Source organism: Caretta caretta, chromosome 1 (assembly GCF_965140235.1).
Source record: "Caretta caretta isolate rCarCar2 chromosome 1, rCarCar1.hap1, whole genome shotgun sequence".
Classification (NCBI taxonomy): domain Eukaryota; kingdom Metazoa; phylum Chordata; order Testudines; family Cheloniidae; genus Caretta; species Caretta caretta.
The window spans coordinates 155,006,362-155,028,303 of NC_134206.1; the positions used below are offsets into that span (position 1 = coordinate 155,006,362).

Sequence of the window (21,942 nt, forward strand, 5' to 3'; positions counted from 1 at the left end):
GTTTAAAGTGAAACCTCTGGCAGCTCAGGTTGTTCAGGACTGTTTTTTAAAATACTTGGCCAAAATGGGGCATCTGGCAGGTGAGGGTTCTACAGGTACCCAAGAGTCGTCCATGGAAGTAGGTAAATTTTAAAAAGAACACTCAATTGAATATTAGCAATATGGGATTTCTTTGTCCTTTAACAACTTTGAGTTCACTTTCATTTTAGACTATCATGCAACTACGGAAGTTAAAAAATTAAATGGGTTAGAAACACAGTTACAGGGATAAGCATGACACTACTAAAAGCTGCTGAATGTGCCAGCAGTAAAACGAAATGCTTAGTCCCACCAGGCCCATTAGCCATCAAATCCCACTCAGTGTGACACTCATAAAAAGGCAGGTTTCAGAGGAACAGCCGTGTTAGTCTGTATTCGCAAAAAGAAAAGGAGTACTTGTGGCACCTTAGAGACTAACCAATTTATTTGTGCATGAGCTTTCGTGAGCCACAGCTCACTTCATCAGATGTTTACCGTGGAAACTGCAGCAGACTTTATATACACACAGAAATCATGAAACAATACCTCCTCCCACCCCACTGTCCTGCTGGTAATAGCTTATCTAAAGTGATCAACAGGTGGGCCATTTCCAGCACAAATCCAGGTTTTCTCACCCTCCACCCCCCCACACAAATTCACTCTCCTGCTGGTGCTAGCCCATCCAAAGTGACAACTCTTTACATAATCAAGTCGGGCTATTTCCTGCATAGATCAAGGTTTTCTCACATCCCCCCCACCCCCATACACACACAAACTCACTCTCCTGCTGGTAATAGCTCATCTAAACTGACCACTCTCCAGGTTTAAATCCAAGTTAAACCAGAACATCTGGGGGGGGGGGGTAGGAAAAAACAAGAGGAAACAGGCTACCTTGCATAATGACTTAGCCACTCCCAGTCTCTATTTAAGCCTAAATTAATAGTATCCAATTTGCAAATGAATTCCAATTCAGCAGTTTCTCGCTGGAGTCTGGATTTGAAGTTTTTTTGTTTTAAGATAGCGACCTTCATGTCTGTGATTGCGTGACCAGAGAGATTGAAGTGTTCTCCGACTGGTTTATGAATGTTATAATTCTTGACATCTGATTTGTGTCCATTTATTCTTTTACGTAGAGACTGTCCAGTTTGACCAATGTACATGGCAGAGGGGCATTGCTGGCACATGATGGCATATATCACATTGGTGGATGTGCAGGTGAACGAGCCTCTGATAGTGTGGCTGATGTTATTAGGCCCTGTGATGGTGTCCCCTGAATAGATATGTGGGCACAATTGGCAACGGGCTTTGTTGCAAGGATAAGTTCCTGGGTTAGTGGTTCTTTTGTGTGGTATGTGGTTGTTGGTGAGTATTTGCTTCAGGTTGCGGGGCTGTCTGTAGGCAAGGACTGGCCTGTCTCCCAAGACTTGTGAGAGTGTTGGGTCATCCTTTAGGATAGGTTGTAGATCCTTAATAATGCGTTGGAGGGGTTTTAGTTGGGGGCTGAAGGTGACCGCTAGTGGCGTTCTGTTATTTTCTTTGTTAGGCCTGTCCTGTAGTAGGTAACTTCTGGGAACTCTTCTGGCTCTATCAATCTGTTTCTTTACTTCTGCAGGTGGGTATTGTAGTTGTAAGAAAGCTTGACAGAGATCTTGTAGGTGTTTGTCTCTGTCTGAGGGGTTGGAGCAAATGCGGTTGTATCGCAGAGCTTGGCTGTAGACGATGGATCGTGTGGTGTGGTCAGGGTGAAAGCTGGAGGCATGCAGGTAGGAATAGCGGTCAGTAGGTTTCCGGTATAGGGTGGTGTTTATGTGGCCATTGTTTATTAGCACTGTAGTGTCCAGGAAGTGGATCTCTTGTGTGGACTGGACCAGGCTGAGGTTGGTGGTGGGATGGAAATTGTTGAAATCATGGTGGAATTCCTCAAGGGCTTCTTTTCCATGGGTCCAGATGATGAAGATGTCATCAATATAGCGCAAGTAGAGTAGGGGCTTTAGGGGACGAGAGCTGAGGAAGCGTTGTTTATGGCTGATTTAGAACAACGCTTCCTCAGCTCTCGTCCCCTAAAGCCCCTACTCTACTTGCGCTATATTGATGACATCTTCATCATCTGGACCCATGGAAAAGAAGCCCTTGAGGAATTCCACCATGATTTCAACAATTTCCATCCCACCACCAACCTCAGCCTGGTCCAGTCCACACAAGAGATCCACTTCCTGGACACTACAGTGCTAATAAACAATGGCCACATAAACACCACCCTATACCGGAAACCTACTGACCGCTATTCCTACCTGCATGCCTCCAGCTTTCACCCTGACCACACCACACGATCCATCGTCTACAGCCAAGCTCTGCGATACAACCGCATTTGCTCCAACCCCTCAGACAGAGACAAACACCTACAAGATCTCTGTCAAGCTTTCTTACAACTACAATACCCACCTGCAGAAGTAAAGAAACAGATTGATAGAGCCAGAAGAGTTCCCAGAAGTTACCTACTACAGGACAGGCCTAACAAAGAAAATAACAGAACGCCACTAGCGGTCACCTTCAGCCCCCAACTAAAACCCCTCCAACGCATTATTAAGGATCTACAACCTATCCTAAAGGATGACCCAACACTCTCACAAGTCTTGGGAGACAGGCCAGTCCTTGCCTACAGACAGCCCCGCAACCTGAAGCAAATACTCACCAACAACCACATACCACACAAAAGAACCACTAACCCAGGAACTTATCCTTGCAACAAAGCCCGTTGCCAATTGTGCCCACATATCTATTCAGGGGACACCATCACAGGGCCTAATAACATCAGCCACACTATCAGAGGCTCGTTCACCTGCACATCCACCAATGTGATATATGCCATCATGTGCCAGCAATGCCCCTCTGCCATGTACATTGGTCAAACTGGACAGTCTCTACGTAAAAGAATAAATGGACACAAATCAGATGTCAAGAATTATAACATTCATAAACCAGTCGGAGAACACTTCAATCTCTCTGGTCACGCAATCACAGACATGAAGGTCGCTATCTTAAAACAAAAAAACTTCAAATCCAGACTCCAGCGAGAAACTGCTGAATTGGAATTCATTTGCAAATTGGATACTATTAATTTAGGCTTAAATAGAGACTGGGAGTGGCTAAGTCATTATGCAAGGTAGCCTGTTTCCTCTTGTTTTTTCCTACCCCCCCCCCCCCAGATGTTCTGGTTTAACTTGGATTTAAACCTGGAGAGTGGTCAGTTTAGATGAGCTATTACCAGCAGGAGAGTGAGTTTGTGTGTGTATGGGGGTGGGGGGGATGTGAGAAAACCTTGATCTATGCAGGAAATAGCCCGACTTGATTATGTAAAGAGTTGTCACTTTGGATGGGCTAGCACCAGCAGGAGAGTGAATTTGTGTGGGGGGGTGGAGGGTGAGAAAACCTGGATTTGTGCTGGAAATGGCCCACCTGTTGATCACTTTAGATAAGCTATTACCAGCAGGACAGTGGGGTGGGAGGAGGTATTGTTTCATGATTTCTGTGTGTATATAAAGTCTGCTGCAGTTTCCACGGTAAACATCTGATGAAGTGAGCTGTGGCTCACGAAAGCTCATGCACAAATAAATTGGTTAGTCTCTAAGGTGCCACAAGTACTCCTTTTCATAAAAAGGCAAAGACTTAAATATTGACTTTGAAATAGCACGCTATCCAACAATCACATCAACCATTGAGAAGCACAGCTCATGTATGAGGGACCACTTTTATAAATAGTTTCCTTTAAAACACTCTACTATAGATCTCCCTGTAACAGTGGTTCTCAAACTTTTGTACAGAGACCCCTTTCACACAGCAAGCCTCTGAGTGCGACCCCCCCTTATACATTAAAAACACGTTTTTTTATATTTAACACTATTATAAATGTTGGAGGCAAAATAGGGTTTGGGGGGTGGAGGCTGACAGCTCGTGACCCCCACATACTAATCTCGCAACCACCTACAGGGTCATGACCCCCAGTTTGAGAACCCCTACCCTATAAGAATCTGTGCAAACAGACTTATTTATAGCGTTTCTATTTTTAACCACAAATTAGTGTAACGGAAATGACTTATTCCACCTCCTCCTCTTTAGCTCGAGGGATTAGTTAAAAATTAGAGTACATACCTGGCTACGGCTTCACTGTACACAAAACCAGCATCTGCTCTCTTTACAATTTCAAAACACAGGTCTGCTCCATCCATACTATGGGTAGAAAGAGATGAAAAATGTTCTTGTAAGAAAACAGATAATAGGCTGCCAAGTCAAACTACAGTAAAATATTTCAGAAATATGTTCCATTTGTATAATGCTCATATCAAAAGTGCTTTAGATGTATGTGCAACTCATAATGAAGCAAAACTCATTTAGCAACTATATCCAAACTGTCAGGTCAACTAAAAATTCCCCAACCCAAAACATCTCAGGTGCTCAACACTCTCATTCCTACCCCAACTGCATTAAAAGTCTGGGAAAGTAGCAAGCCTTTCCAGCAGTGGAGCCCAAACTTTTTGCACAGGAAGGCCACACAATTCGAAGAATGAAATTGTGTGGACTCAACAGATTCTACATACTTTAGTAAGATTTCAAGTCACCTGGATTGATTTATATTTCAAGTTCAGCTTGTTTCAGATGTATTTAGATAGAAGCAATCTATGTACAGTATTGTCTATTTATACATTTGTGTAAAGTAAAATGATGTAAACATGATGACAAACTGCTAATGAATCAACCGTTAGTATATAGTACTGGAGCAGGCCGTGGGCCTTCTGAAATGCTTTTGTGGGCTGTAGGTTGGCCCCCCCTGCTTTACAACATACCCTGACTTCAACAAATTCAGGCTCAGTCAGACCTAGGGGGGAAACTAATTCTAGAACCAACAACTTGCCAACAAAAGCATCCTACCAGCTGGTCCTTAAGGGCCAAAGGACTTGTCTGCTCAGGCAATCCAACTGATTTAGTCTGTCATGGTTAGATGCAGTCTCTCTAACACACAGGACCAGATCATAGAAGGACTTTATAGGTTAGAAATCAATAACCTGAACAACACTGAGAAATGAACTAGAAAGCCAGCACAGTTCTGGAGCACTGATGATATAATATTCAACATGTGGGAAGCTCCTTTAAAAGAACAGGTGTCCACATTTTGTACTAGCTTGAGCTAAGTGATCTTCAAAGGGTACCCGAATGTACAGTTCTTTACAGTAATTCAGTTGGAAATAGAGGCATGGATGACTATGGCAAGATCCATGTCCAGGACAAATGGCTGCAATCCCCTACTTCAGAGGAAATGGAAAAAGCCCTCTTGGCCACTGATGCTATCTGGAGTTGGACAGACAGCTGGAGGGCCCAAGACTTACAGACTTTAAGTTAAGAAGGGACCATCATGACCATCTAAATCTGACCTCCTACACATTGCAGGCCACAGAACCTCACCCATTCACTCCTGAAATAAACCCCTAACCTCTGGCTGAATTACTGAAGTACTCAAATCCTGGTTTAAAGACTTCAAGTTATAGAAAATCCACTATTTACACTAGTTTAAACTTGCAAGTGACCTGTGCCCCATGCTGCAGAGGGAGGTGAAAAACCCCAGGGTCTCTGCCAATCTGACCCAAGGGAAAATTTCTTCGCAACCCCCAATATGACAATGAATTAGACCCTGAGCATGTGGCAAAACCCACCAGCCAGACACCTGGGAAAGAATTATCTCTAGTAACTCAGAACCCTCCCCATCTAGTGTCCTATCATCCACCATTGGAGATATTCACTACTAGCAGTCGCAAATTGGCTACATGGTATTGTAGACAGTCTCATCATACCACCTCCTCCATAAACTTATCAAGCGCAGTCTTGAAGCCAGTTAGGTTTTTTGCCTCCACTGCTCCCCTTGGAAGGCTGCTCCAGAACTTCACTCCTCTGATGGTTAGAAACCTTCACCTAATTTGAAGCCCAAACTTGTTGATGGCCAGTTTATAGGAATTTTTTCTTGTGTCCTTATTGGTGCTTAACTTAAATAACTTCACCTTCCCTGGTATTTATCCCTCTGATGTATTTATAGAGCAATCATATCTCCCTCAGCCTTCTTTTGGTGAGGCTAAACAAACCAAGCTCTTTGAGTATCCTCTCATAAGGAAGGTTTCCCATTCCTGGGATCATCTAGTAGCTCTTCTCTGCATCTGTTCCAGTTTGAATTAATCTTTCTTAAACCAGGCAGACCAGAATTGCATACAGTATTCCAGCTGAGGTCTCACCAGTACCTTGTAGAATGGTACTAACACTTCCCTGTCTCTACTGGAAATACCTCTATCCTAGGACTGCATTTGCTTTTTTCATGTTAAATAAGATTGGTTCCCAAAACCGATCCCTGAGGAACTCCACTAATAACCTCCCTCCAGCCTGACAGTTCACCTTTCAATATAACCAGTTGTAATCTCCCCTTTAACCCGTTCCTTATCCACCTTTCAATTCTCATATTAATCACCGTCTTCTCCAATTTAACTGATAATTTCCCATGTGAAACTGTATCAAATGCCTTACTGAAATCCTGGTAAATTAGATCTACTTCATTTCCTTTGTCTAAAAAAATCACTTATCTTCTCAAAGAAGGGGATCAGGATGGTCTGGCACGATCTACCTTTTGTAAAACCACATTGGATTTTATCCCACTCACCGCTAACGTCTATGTCCTTAACTACTTTCTATTTCAAAATTTGTTCCAAGACCTTCCATACAATTGAAGTCAAATTAACAGGCCTGTTGTTTCTGGATCACTTTTTTCCTTTCTTAAAAATAGAAACTATATTAGCAATTCTCCAGTCATAGGGTACGACCCCTGAGTTTACAGATTCATTAAACATCCTTGCTATTGGGCTGGAATAATTTTCATAGTGGTGGTGTGGAGAACCATTCAATCAAACTCTAAACTCTGTATATAATGGAAACCACTTCAAGCTAGGGGGTGCGGCAGCACCCACACATTCCTAGTTCCAGTATCTGTGCTTGTAATTTCATGAGCCAGTTTCTTTAATACTCTTGGATGGAGATTATCCATGGCCCCCTAGATTAGAAACTTTAACAAATTGCAGGCCCACATCCCAACTCTTAGTTGAAGGGGCAGATACCACATCTGCCAGTATTCCATCTCCCCCACAAATCATCAACTTCATCTTATCCAGATTTAGGTTCAGCGATCTAGCTCTCATTCAAGCCTCAATCTTGGCCAGACAGGGGAAGCTAAGCAACCACAGTATGAGTCAAATTAAATGAAGACATACAGCAGTGTTCTCAAAATACTACTGGTAGTGCAACCCACACCAAATCTGCGTCTCCCTTACTGCTCTTGTACATACGCTAAACAAGAGGTATGAAAAAGACAGAATCTTTTGGTACCATACACAACAGGGCCCTCAAAGCAAACATCCAGTTACACATTATTATCCTACAAGTCCTTTCACACAGGAAAAAATGAAGCTACACAAGTGTAACTGTATTTACACCAGGGACTGCAGTCATATGCAAGGCAATCTCATTCCGATACTGTATTCCAAGGAGGGAATTCTATTCAAACTGAATTTTAAATAGAAACTTTCAACCATATATTCCAAAAAGGCAAGTCTCTTCAGCTAGTATTCTCATAGGGATGATGTAGAAGTCAAGCAGATAGTTTCGCACCCCTATAAACAAACAACTGCAGTGCACATTGCATTGTTGACTCTGTTCACTGGTTCCCTGTTTTTTCCCCTACCTAACTGCCCATTGAGAGACAAGGTGGATGAGGTAATATCTTTTATTGAACCAACTGCTGCTGGAGAGAGAGAGAGACAAGTTTTCGAGTCACACAGAGCTCTTCTTTAGGTATTCAGATATTCTCTAATATCCTGGAACTGACATGGCTACAACTACTTGCCTATACTCTCTAAGCCCTGGTCTACACTATAAACTTATGTTGGTATAACTACATTGCTCAAGGGTGTGGAAAATCCTCACCCCTGAGCAACACAGTTATACCGACCTAACCCCTGGTGTAGACAGAGCTATGTCAATGGGAGGGCTTCTTGCTGAGGTGGAGTACCTATGCTGATGGGAGAAGCTCTCCTGTTGGTCTAGGTAGCGTTTTCACTAAGTGTTACAGCAACGTCGCTGCAGCGCTGTAAGTGTACACAAGCCCTAAGGTAATCTAATTTTCAATGAGACGTAGTAAGTCACTTGTGGATTCATGGATAACATAGCTTTTATACACATCAGAATATAAATAAGCTTCCATTTGTCAGCAGTGCAATATTCTCCAGAACTAAGGAGACTGACTGAGATTTATATCAAAGTGTACATCCATTGCTTAACAGCATGTCTACAAAGTTTACACATCCAAGCTTTAGCAGACCAAGAGAGAAGCAAGTATCAGCATAGAAGACCCTTTATGGAAAGTGACCTGTAAGCAGTTTTCCTTACTATCATTTAAACTAGTGCAGGGGTGGGCAAACGTTTTGGCCTGAGGGCCACATCAGGGTTGCAAAACTGTATGGAGTGCCAGGTAGGGAAGGCTGTGCCTCCCCAAACAGCCTGGCCCCCGTCCCCTATCTGCCCCCTCCCACTTCCTGCCCCCCTCAGAATCCCTGACCCATCCAACCTCTCCCCCCGCTCCTTGTCCCCTCCTAGGACCCCCCCCAGCCCGTATTCGCCCCCCGGGACCCCACCCCCTATCCAACCCCCCCTGCTCCCTGTCCCCTGACTGCCCCCGACCTCTATCCACACCCCCATTCCAACAGGCCTATCCAACGCTCCCATTCCCTGCCCCCTGACCGCTCCCACCAGAACCTCCACCCCCCGCCGCCCCCGACAGGCTCCCCGGGACTCCCTGCCCCTAATCCAACCCCCCCACTCCCCGCCCCCTTACCATGCTGCTCAGAGCAGCAGGAGCTCACAGCCACGCAGCTGTGCTGCCCGGGAGGAGCAGCGGACCAGAGCACTGGCTGTGCGGCGATCTGAGGCTGCAGGGGAGGGAGACAGCAGGGGAGGGGCTGGGGGCTAGGCTCCCTGGATGAGAGCTCAAGGGCCAGGCAGGACAGTCCTGCGGGCCGGATGTGGCTCGTAGTTTGTCCACCTCTGAATTAGTGGGTCACTGATCTGAAAGCCTGCCTCTCCCCTGATGCAATGCTTCTGCAGTTGTGATCAGTTGGAGATGCCTGTCTTTTTCTCAGGCCTTTGGAAAAGGAGGCTGAAGTGTTAGGGTAGTTGAAAGTGGAGGAGGTATGATTATTCAAGCACCGCCAACTGATCATAACTGCAGAGGCACTGCATCGGGGAGAGGCAGACTTTCAGGCATCCAGATTTCCAAGCCAGCCAGAAACTAAAAGGCATCCAGTTCAGATCACAGTGCCATGCTTTCAACACAAAGCTCCACTTAAGTGCAGAGATGTAACCTACACCAACTTCAGCTCCTAGGATGAACCCATATGTAGAGTGTGCTGTAAGTGGACAAAAGTACGGATAACTGTAAAAGATGTGCAACCAAAGGAAACTTGCACTCATCTTACCAGGAAAAAATCATATTGGCCACAGCTGCTATTTGAGCATCCAGTAGCAACGTCAGAGTTAACTAGCCCTACAAACTGTAAAACTATATTAGGGTATTTCTAGTTTTCCCCTATACTGCAATATTACATCAGTCTTGTCAGTCTTAATTTGCCCTGATGCAAACCCCAATCTTTTACAGAGAGAGAGTCATGCATGGCACTCTGTACTGCAATGCCATGGCCAGATATGATGGAGATGATGTAAAGCTGGGTGTCAGCTCTCCTGAGACACCTCTGCCAATGTCTCCTTTTAACCCTCCTACAGGTCTATGTTGAGCTAGACAAGTGACAAGGTAGAACCCTGAAGGATCTCTGGCATGACATTCTTCAGAATAACTACACTTAGACCTCTCATGAAGGAGCATAGAAGCCACACAAGAGTGACTATCCAGACCTGCTAGGAATTGCAGATGAATCAAAATCCAGTGGTATCAAAGACAGATGTCAAAGAGCAATGTCATCAGAGCTAAAAGAATCACTTAGTCGTACATGAGGGAAAAGTGTCCTAAGATGAGATAATAGACTAGTGCCCATAGTGTAGATAATTGAATACCACCACCAGTTTCCATCCTATAGCCATCCCTAAAACCTTATTTACTGAGGTGAGGGAAATCTGAAGATTCCCTACACTACCAGAGTTGTCCAGTCACAACTTTTTTAAAAACAAACTTCCCCCAAGAAGAGGGATCGACACAGGGTGACAACAAAATTGACAGCATCAAGTAATAGTTTCTTTAAAAACAATATGTGCATCTATCATAGAACCATAGAATATCAGGGTTGGAAGGGACCTCAGGAGGTCATCTAGTCCAAGCCCCTGCTCAAAGCAGGACCGACCCCCGACTAAATCATCCCAGCCAGGGCTTTGTCAAGCCTGACCTTAAAAACTTCTAGGGAAGGAGATTCCACCACCTCCCTAGGTAACGCATTCCAGTGTTTCACCACCCCCCGTAGTGAAAAAGTTTTTCCTAATATCCAACCTAAACCTCCCCCACTGCAACTTGAGAACACTACTCCTTGTTCTGTCATCTGCTACCACTGAGAACAGTCTAGAGCCCTCCTCTCTGGAACCATGCTCTCTGGTCCTCTCTAGAACCATCCTCTCTGGAACCCCCTTTCAGGTAGTTGAAAGCAGCTATCAAATCCCCCCTCATTCTTCTCTTCTGCACACTAAACAATCTCAGTTCCCTCAGCCTCTCCTCATAAGCCATGTGTTCCAGTCCCCTAATCATTTTTGTTGCCCTCCGCTGGACTCTTTCCAATTTTTCCACATCCTTCTTGTAGTGTGGGGCCCAAAACTGGACACAGTACTCCAGATGAGGCCTCACCAATGTCAAATAGAGGGGAATGATCATGTCCCTTGATCTGCTGGCAATGCCCCTACTTATACATCCCAAAATGCCATTGGCCTTCTTGGCAACAAGGGCACACTGTTGACTCATATCCAACTTCTCATCCACTGTAACCCCTAGGTCCTTTTCTGCAGAACTGCTGCTGAGCCATTCGGTCCCTAGTCTGTAGCAGTGCATTGGATTCTTCCGTCCTAAGTGCAGGACTCTGCACTTGTCCTTGTTGAACCTCCTCAGATTTATTTTGGCCCAATCCTCCAATTTGTCTAGGTCCCTCTGTATCCTATCCCTACCCTCCAGCGTATCTACCACTCCTCCCAGTTTAGTGTCATCTGTAAACTTGCTGAGGGTGCAATCCACACCATCCTCCAGATCATTTATGAAGATATTGAACAAAACTGGCCCCAGGACTGACCCCTGGGGCACTCCACTCGATACCGGCTGCCAACTAGACATGGAGCCATTGATCACTACCCGTTGAGCCCGACAATCTAGCCAGCTTTCTATCCACCTTATAGTCCATTCATCCAGCCCATACTTCTTTAACTTGCTGGCAAGAATACTGTGGGAGACCGTGTCAAAAGCTTTGCTAAAGTCAAGGAACAACACGTCCACCACTTTCCCTTCATCCACAGAGCCAGTTATCTCATCACAGAAGGCAATTAGATTAGTCAGGCATGACTTGCCCTTGGTGAATCCATGCTGATTGTTCCTGATCACCTTCCTCTCCTCTAAGTGCTTCAGAATTGATTCCTTGAGGACTTGCTCCATGATTTTTCCAGGGACTGAGGTGAGGCTGACTGGCCTGTAGTTCTCAGGATCCTCCTTCTTCCCTTTTTTAAAGATGGGCACTACATTAGCCTTTTTCCAGTCATCTGGGACCTCCCCCGATCGCCATGAGTTTTCAAAGATAATGGCCAATGGCTCTGCAATCACATCTGCCAACTCCTTTAGCACTCTCGGATGCAGCGCATCCGGCCCCCATGGACTTGTGATCATCCAGCTTTTCTAAATAGTCCCGACCACTTCTTTCTCCACAGAGGGCTGGTCACCTCCTCCCCATGCTGTGCTGCCCAGTGCAGCAGTCTGGGAGCTGACCTTGTTCGTGAAGACAGAGGTAAAAAAAGCATTGAGTACATTAGCTTTTTCCACATCCTCTGTCACGAGGTTGCCTCCCTCATTCAGTAAGGGGCCCACACTTTCCTTGACTTTCTTCTTGTTGCTAACATACCTGAAGAAACCCTTCTTGTTACTCTTAACATCTCTTGCTAGCTGGAACTCCAGGTGTGATTTGGCCTTCCTGATTTCACTCCTGCATGCCTGAGCAATATTTTTATACTCATCCCTGGTCATATGTACAATCTTCCACTTTTTGTAAGCTTCTTTTTTGTATTTAAGAGCAGCAAGGATTTCACTGTTAAGCCAAGCTGGTCGCCTGCCATATTTACTATTCTTTCTACACATCGGGATGGTTTGTCCCTGTAACCTCAATAAGGATTCTTTAAAATACAGCCAGCTCTCCTGGACTCCTCTCCCCCTCATGTTATTCTCCCAGGGGATCTTGCCCATCAGTTCCCTGAGGGAGTCAAACAGCTGCTTTTCTGAAGTCCAGGGTCTGTATTCTGCTGCTCTCCTTTCTTCCTTGTGTTAGGATCCTGAACTCGACCATTTCATGGTCACTGCCTCCCAGGTTCCCATCCACTTTTGCTTCCCCTACTAATTCTTCCCGGTTTGTGAGCAGCAGGTCAAGAAGAGCTCTGCCCCTAGTTGGTTCCTCCAGCACTTGCACCAGGAAATTGTCCCCTACATTTTCCAAAAACTTCCTGGATTGCCTGTGCACCGCTGTATTGCTCTCCCAGCAGATATCAGGGTGATTGAAGTCTCCCATGAGAACCAGGGCCTGCGATCTAGTAACTTCTGCGAGTTGCCGGAAGAAAGCCTCGTCCACCTCATCCCCCTGGTCTGGTGGTCTATAGTAGACTCCCACCACGACATCACCCTTGTTGCTCACACTTCTAATCTTAATCCAGAGACTCTCAGGTTTTTCTGCAGTTTCATACTTGAGCTCTGAGCAGTCATACTGCTCCCTTACATACAGTGCTACTCCCCCACCTTTTCTGCCCTTCCTGAACAGCTTATATCCATCCATGACAGTACTCCAGTCATGTGAGTTATCCCACCAAGTCTCTGTTATTCCAATCAAATCATAATTCCTTGACTGTGCCAGGAGTTCCAGTTCTCCCTGCTTGTTTCCCAGGCTTCGTGCATTTGTATATAGGCACTTGAGGTAACCTGCTGATCGCCCCTTTCTCAGTATGAGGCAGGAGCCCTCCCCTCTCACGCGCTCCTGCTCGTGCCTCCTCCCGGTATCCCACTTCCCCACTTACCTCAGGGCTTTGGTCTCCTTCCCCGGTGAACCTAGTTTAAAGCCCTCCTCACTAGGTTAGCCAGCCTGCTTACGAAGATGCTCTTCCCTCTCTTCGTTAGGTGGAGCCTGTCTCTGCCTAGCACTCCTTCTTGGAACACCATCCCATGGTCAAAGAATCCAAAGCCTTCTCTCCGACACCACTTGCGTAGCCATTCGTTGACTTCCATGATTCGACGGTCTCTACCCAGACCTTTTCCTTCCACGGGGAGGATGGACGAGAACACCACTTGCACCTCAAACTCCTTTATCCTTCTTCCCAGAGCCACATAGTCCGCAGTGATCCGCTCACGGTCATTCTTGGCAGTATCATTGGTGCCCACGTGAAGAAGCAGGAAGGGGTAGCGATCTGAGGCCTTGATGAGTCTCGACAGTCTCTCCGTCACATCGCAAATCTTAGCTCCTGGCAAGCAGCAGACTTCTCGGTTTTCCCGGTTGGGGCGGCAGATAGATGACTCAGTTCCCCTGAGGAGAGAGTCCCCGACCACCACCACCTGCCTCCTTCTCTTGGGAGCGGTGGTCGTGGAACCCTCTATAATACATTGTGTCCTCAAAAGCTCTTCTCCTATACACTCCTATCTTTAAGATTGTACTACTTCAAAAATAAATGTGCTCGTTTTATTACTCTTCCTACAGATAAATGGCAGTTTTCAAAAGTGAGAAGAAAATCTCCCTTATTTTTGAAAATTAAAGTCAATTTGAAATTGTCTTGATATTGTTAAAATGGGCTGCAGCATGTGAGCAGCAATGCTTTCTACATTTTATTCAATCAGTTCAACTACATCAATCTCACTAACACAACCATACTGTGTCTGTATTTTTTCCTCACTGAGACTTTAACTGATCAGCTTTCCATGAAAAAAAGCTTACTGTAAGAGCTGAATTTAAAGTTTAAAATTTATTATGAAAGTCTTTGTTACTGTGGAGTTTGCAAGATGGAATCTTGGTCTCAACTATGGCAAACCCCAGAAAATTAAATGTGCTTAGACAGTAAACCAATCATTATAGCAACATCTCAACCTGTACTTCAACTAAAAGACAATTTTTGCAGAAACCAGAGGGATTCACTACGTGAAAGTTGTATTTTACAAGGGTATTAAGGACTTGAGATATTGGAAAAATAGAGGTGCAAGAAGTTTTAACCCCCAGTTTTTTTCAGGTTGGGATAGGCCATGTGAACACCAAGCCAGAACTGATGTCCAAGCATGCAATATTGTCTAAAAATTCTGAAAATAACCAACGTATGCTACATTCTGTTAATATATATATTTTTTGTTTTGATTAAGACAGAAACTAGCACAAGCTAGAGTCCTAGACACACACTGATGATGTGGAAAGAAAGGTGTCAGGGTAGTTGAAAGGCAACACTTCCTTGTATAACCCCAGCACTCAAATATTTGATGGCATGAGATGGTGCTCATACAGGGAGTAGGAAATACTCCGTAGCAGGGCTTTGAGTAATGCTATGTTTTATGTAACATTTCAATGTGGGCTGTGTCTTCTACATGTTGAATCATCAGTCTGTCTTAACGAATTTCATTAGTACATCTACAATTATAAAGGAGTCAAGAGTTTGAGAAACACTGTTCTAGGGTACTGAACAATTTTAGGGTCTATTCACAAGTTGCTCCTAGCACAGCTCTACTGTGTTCATTACCTTAAATATTAAGGCTCTGTCTGCACTGCATTTTCTGTTAGGAAGTTGTTTTTAATATACATATTGTAACATTCTTCATAGAGATACTGTTATATGATTATGGCATAACTATGATATATTTTATACAAGGGAGATTGCCAAATCCCCATCATTGGAAGCTTTTAAAAACAAGTTGGACAAACACCTGTCAGGGATAGTCTAGGTTTATTTCGTTCTGCCACGGCACAGGGGGCTGGGCTTGATGATTTCTTGAGGTCCTTTCCAGCCCGACACTTCTATGACTCTAGGTCTTCATCAGCACAAGCTTTAGAATTTTCTTGGGAGTTCTTCATAAGCTTAACTCACTTCCATTTAGAGAGCACTGTAAAGTCCTTACTTCATCTCATTCAACCACCGTAATACCACCACTCCAAAAATATAGCCAGACCTCTGGGACAATCTTCTCCCAAGTATCAGGCCTGCAGGGAGGTAAGTGTACTTCCTAAATGGCCTCGTGCAGCATTTTTCAAACTAGGGGTCCCGACCCAAAAGGGTGTCACAGGCTATTGCAAGGGGATTGCAAGATCACAAAAAATAGGGTTACCATACTTCCATGGGCTCTTTTTTGGTCCTTGTCATCCTTTTCCCTTGCCTTCCACTATTCCAGAATCCATTGTCTTCGCTGATGGGCCATCAGCCCCGTCTGGCCTCTTCATGGTTGTACCTGAAAGGCTGGCTGTGGGTGTTTTCCAGAGTAAGCCCATTTGAAATACAGCTCCCTAGTCAATATTCATAACTTCAGATACAAAAATGATACATGCATATAAATAGGATATTCATTCAGCAAATCATAACTTTTCAAATGACACCTCACATGACCCACCTCATACAAAATATATCACAATTATGCCATAATTATATCATATCATCACTGTGAAGAATATGGAGTACAGTGTCTCATGACCAAACAGTAAACTTCCTCATTTCCTCTACCCACTGGCACACACCTTACCATTACCACAACTACCATATACCGCACACCACAATCTTAACTTGCTATGGATGCCAGCCTTCCATTACCCGTCTTTCGCAAACTACCAACCCCCACCAGCACAACACATTACATCACTAAACATCCACAAAAAATAGTGTTAGGATTGTGTACTTTAGCAAAGAGTATATGGAAAAGGAAAGCTAGAGGGGAAGGGAAAAGTTACAGTTACAGCACATGCAGTGTGCAGTAGTTGTGGTGACAGTATGGAGTGTGTGTGGATGAACGACAGGGTATATATTTTTAGGTGACTTCTCTTCTCATTTCCTTCCATTCTGGATTTGAGTCAGCTGTGTTATGTGTGTATCAAACCTAACTATTTCACAGTGAAGATTTTGTATATTAATATTAAATAGCAATAAGATTATGTAATTAAAAAGCCAATTAAGAGTGTCTGTACCATAATTCTGAGCTACTGGAATGGTAAAAATAGATGTAAACCCTTGTTTCCATTTCCAGTTTTTTTAAATCCCTATTAATTACCACAATGAGTGTCCCTAAGGTTTATGAAATCATTTTATAATAGTGTAACTCAGTCCATTCGCCCATGCTTTGGGACTTTTACAGAATAAATAAAGCACCACATCAGTACTGCATGTAATTTATTGCTTAGAAAGAAAAAATATTTTGCAGTCAACATACCATAATTTAACAGACATGGCTTTAAAAAACCAAAATCTAAGGCAATGATTTCTTAGGCCCCATCTTTACTGTCCTCCTACTTTCTGATTCTTGTCTTCAGTGATAACCCTACCATACGTGGAGGTGATTCCATTAGCACATATGTGAAGTCCAATTCTATATATTGGTGGGGGTGACAACACATATTGAAATTATGTGGCTTGATCTACTGTAAGCAGGGTAGACCAGTAGCGGCCTAACCCATAAACATGGATCAACAGAATGCAGGGAGACAAAGAAAAACAGCAGATGGCAAGAGCATATGTATATGCATGGCATGTGTGTGCAGGGGAGTGGTAAGAGGGCAAATGAAATCCCCATTTTTCTATGTATACAGGATTGGGAGAAGAGGTGAACCTGGAAGGATTTAGAGAAGATGTAGAGCAAGCAAAGGCATTATTTTACTCTGTGTGTGTGTTCTCCTCCTCTTGAATATCACCCCAAAAGTCTGAAAACCATAACTCCTGTCCTCACCAGGTCCTTGGTCAGACTAGGAAGGGACATTACCATTTGGAACAGAGGACAAACTCTACAGGCTTTGATAAACTTGTAGAAGATGCTCAATTTAGCTTTCTTCAGAGGTGATTTTTCTACCATTTGTAACTGAGTTCCCCCGCTCCAAATTAGCTATCAGACTTAACTGATGAGAACTAGTCATAACAAAAATGCATAGGGGGTTCTGTCATTTAAAAAAAGTTATTGTTGAGCAAGAAGATTGTAAATTGCTGAAAAAATTTATTTCTTAGCTCTCCCATAAGTCAATATGGGAAAACTGATTATCTTCAAACTAAAAAAAACCAAATACATATTTTCATATGAGGTGAAACTATTATAATTTAACAGAAGTATCTAAACTGCCTCAGTAAACTTTTGTTTCTTTTTTAAACCAGTAACACAAAAACAAAAAAATGCTCACGAATGATTTAGAGTTATGAACAATGCCTCAAACTAAAGTCAAAAGGGTGTTTGCATATATTTATTTCCCCTTTTGTCATCCCTCCTGCCCCCCCATTATACAAAATGCAGACCCCACCCAACAAACAGATTCCTAATTGAGGGGCGCTTGTTCCCAGGTGCACCCTGCTAGGAACCTCACACCCAGCACTGAATAGTACTGCCACCCTTATTACGGGGGATTTAAAGAAATACTTCCATGTTTTTATTTTGTATCCAAGACCCTCATATAATATTTGTACTTAACAGAAATGTATTTGTATATTTGAAAACTGAATACTCCTATACCACTCCAGACTCCTGTGTAACATCTCTTCAAACCAGTAGGTGGAGGTAGACACACATTAACAAATGAAGTGTAATTTTTGTCATCTTCATCCGATCATGAACTTTCCCACTTTGAAAAAGTGTTTCCCGCCATTAGGTAACAGCATTTTACAAACTTACCTTTATTATGTTAGCAAAACTTTCCCTCACATTTAAAAAAAAACAACAAAAACATGTCAAAAGAGGACAGAAAAAATAGTCTCAACAGTTGCTGAAAGTTTGCAGGAATTCATTTTAGGTAAGTACACATTACAGTTTCTGCTTCATTTCTTTGCTTTTTGGGATTTTATATACATTAGTGACGTTACACATTTAAATTAATAGTCTAATATGTGATGACAAACCACAAAAACCAATCATTTTAATAATGGTGAAATTTGTGTGATGCTAATATCATGCCCTAATTATGTGCCTTGTTTTCTGTGGTCACTTGCAGGTTGGAGGCTAAGACCAGTCTTCCCTGCCCATTTAGCTCTACATTGAGAATACAAAGAAATGTAAAGCTACATTTTTATGTACAGTAACTCCTCGCTTAACCTAGTTATGTTCTTGAAAAATGCAACTTTAAGCAGAACGATGTTAAGCGAATCCAATTTCCCCATAAGAATTAATGTAATAGGGGGTTTAGATGGCAGGGAAATTTTTTTCGCCAGAAAAAAAGACATTATATACATATATCGTATAAGTTTTAAGCAAGTTCTCATCAGAGGATTGTCTGGGGACCTGCTCATGAGCTCCCTGAGCTTCTCCTAAAGCAACCATGTTGATATCAGGTGGGATATTTCCCAGGGAATGCCTTGCTGCTAAATGATGAACTAGCACTCGGCTGAGCCCTCAAATGTTAACATGTTGATAATGTAGCCTCACACTCTACAAGGCAGCACCATGGGAGGGAGGAGAAACAGCCCAGCAACGGCTGCAAACACTTCCCCGTGGAAACTGAATGTGATGATGAATCCATGCTATCTCACTGAAGCGCATCACTCCCTTCTCTGGACAGTGCATGCACGACTGCAGAAGCACCGACTTTCCAAAGTGCCAGGGAGTGTTCAACCCCCAGCTCCGCCTCAGGTCTGCCCCCACTCCACCCCCCTCACCCCGAGTACACCGCGTCCTTGCTCCTCCCCCATCCTCCTCAGAGCCTCCTGAATGCCACAAAACAGCTGATTGTTGTGGGCAGGAGGCGAGGGGGGGGGGAAGGGTTGCTGATCTGCGGGGCCCGCCAGTAGGCACTGGAAGGGTGGGGTGGAGTGGAGGGGAGTTGATGGGGGACTGCCGGCTCACCCTGGTTCCAAGCCCCCACCCACTAGCAGGTGGTGGCCAAAAGACGTTATAAGCAAACATTGCATAACTTTAAATGAGTATGTTCTCCAGTAGATTAGCGACAAAACAATGAAACAATGTTAACCAGGATGACTTTAAGTGAGGAGTTACTGTAAACATCTGTTTTGCTCTCAAGTCTGTTGATAGAACTGTGAAGTCCTGAAAGTCTTTGAGCACAACGAATTCAAAGCCTCTGGAAAAAAAAATGTGAAAAGGTGTGGTTTATACTGATCCGTACTATAGCCATAATTTTGATAAGGAATGGCCAATATTTTCAAATTGGAGTGCCTAAACTAAAGTCAAACTCCTAAATTCAAACTCTGATACGTAAACATGTGACCTAATTTTTCAAAGGTGCTGGGCAAGCTCATCTACTTGTGAAGTCAATGGGAGCTATAGGTACTCAATACCTTAGAAAATCAGGTCACTTATATGCAGGTGCCATCCATGTATTGAAGAGACAAACAGATATCTAGGTTTGAAAAATGTTGTCCAATTGCTTTTTTCCAGGTACAATTTTAAAAAATAATTTAGAAACAGTCTGCTGTAAAGTGAATTTGGATCAATTTTTGGACAATGATTCAACAGAATAATTTTGTTGCATACCTCTCAAGGAAGCATTGCAAACAAACAAAATTAACTTTTATACATGCTGCTTTTAAAAGAAAGTGTCATCAAAAACTGAAGCACTTTAAATGTACTCACTAAGAATTGAGAAATCTCAATTTAAATCTACAACCAAAATTTAAAATCGGAATGATTTAGATTATAATGTTTTATGCTTAACATATGTCATTACTAGAGATGAGCAAGTAATAAATTTTTCAGTTTGCAGGCCAAATCAAACAAATTTAAAAAATGGTTTTCTTTCAGCTAAGCAATTTTTTTTCTTTTTGTTGATTCTTTTCATTTCCAGGTGTTTTACCCTTTATTTTTTAAATAAATCCAGCAACATTTCAAAAATGTTTCTAAATGAGAAGCTGAAATATTTTGTTTTGAAAATGTTGAAAAGATGTTTTGACTTTTAAAAAATTCTTTTTTTTTTTAAACCAAAACTATTTACCGAATTCTACATGAATTCACAAATAATTCTGGTTGCCCTGTAACTGTAATTTTGGCAAAGAAACTATTCACTTGAAAAATGTTGTCCAGCTCTAGTCATTACTCAAATAACCATGATAAAAACCAAGAAATCATAGAATCATAGAATATCAGGGTTGGAAGGGACCTCAGGAGGTCATCTAGTCCAATCCCCTGCTCAAAGCAGGACCAGTCCCCAACTAAATCATCCCAGCCAGGGCTTTGTCAAGCCTGACCTTAAAAATATCTAAGGAAGGAGATTCCACCACCTCCCTAGGTAACGCGTTCCAATGTTTCATCATCCTCCTAGTGAAAAAGTTTTTCTTAATATCCAACCTAAACCTCCCCCACTGCAACTTGAGACCATTACTCCTTGTTCTGTCATCTGCTACCACTGAGAACAGTCTAGAGCCATCCTCTTTGGAACCCCCTTTCAGGTAGTTGAAAGCAGCTATCAAATCCCCCCTCATTCTTCTCTTCCGCAGACTAAACATCCCCAGTTCCCTCAGCCTCTCCTCATAAGTCATGTATTCCAGTCCCCTAATCATTTTTGTTGCCCTCTGCTGGACTCTTTCCAGTTTTCCACATTCTTCTTGCAGTGTGGGGCCCAAAACTGGATGCAGTACTCCAGGTGAGGCCTCACCAATGTTGAATAGAGGGGAACGATCATGTCCCTTGATCTGCTGGCAATGCCCCTACGTATACAAAACTTATAAATAAATAAACTTATAAATAAACTTACAATTCGAAAACCATATAAAGCATTCCATCTGAACTGTAGGTCTCCAATAATTCAACAATATGGGGATGCTTCAGCATGTGACAGATACTGGCTTCCCTCTTCAGATCTGTGGAAGATAATGAAAAGTGTTATATTAGTTGCCTTGACAGCACTGATAGCACACAACCAAGAAGTTTAAGATCAATTAGTAAAGAAAAAAGGACACAATCTTTTGGGAGGTTTACATCTGACATTATTCCAAAATAGTCTTTAGCCTTTGTAACCAAAATTGGCAAGAGAGCAATGAGTCACTTTCTCTTCTCTGAGAGTGTTTTTTTCTGGAAAGAGGTAACAATTTTTCTGAAACATGAGTAAAGGTACAAAATCAGATCTGTTAGTGGGAAAGAACAACAGCAGGAAAAAGTAAATCATTCCTAAATTCTTATGTGAGGTTATTTCTTTTTCTAAATTATAGAATTAACTGATTTTAAAAACAAACAAATCCCTATATACCATATTTTGAAAAACTGGTTTACTTTACTACATACTAAGATTCATTAGTTTTGTAATACCCAGTTACGCATGTGCAACCCATGCTTCTATCACTGTTCCTTTAAATGGTAGCAGTCAGGTTTATTGCCAGAAGAGTACAGCAGCTGTCCACTGACTTCACCCAGTCTGGGCTAGCAGGCAGTGGGGGTGCAGGATGCGTAGGTAGTCAAACCCTTGGAGCATGCTCAGGAGGACATTTCCAAGGGTGGCAGCTAACTCCACTCCCAAG

General features: G+C 43.1%; 1 protein-coding gene across 12 annotated transcripts in view; it reads right to left on the reverse strand.

Moving 5' to 3' along the window:
- Positions 1-21,942, reverse strand: part of CASK (calcium/calmodulin dependent serine protein kinase) — a 438,390-nt gene that overhangs the window by 238,254 nt on the left and 178,194 nt on the right. For all 12 annotated transcript variants that reach the window (XM_048864731.2, XM_048864713.2, XM_048864695.2 and 9 more), the window contains exons 3-4: positions 21,183-21,288; positions 4,168-4,245 (exon numbers count right to left, since the gene is read on the reverse strand). In XM_048864731.2, the coding sequence (XP_048720688.1) occupies positions 4,168-4,245; positions 21,183-21,288 (184 nt within the window). The remainder of the gene's footprint in view (positions 1-4,167; positions 4,246-21,182; positions 21,289-21,942) is intronic.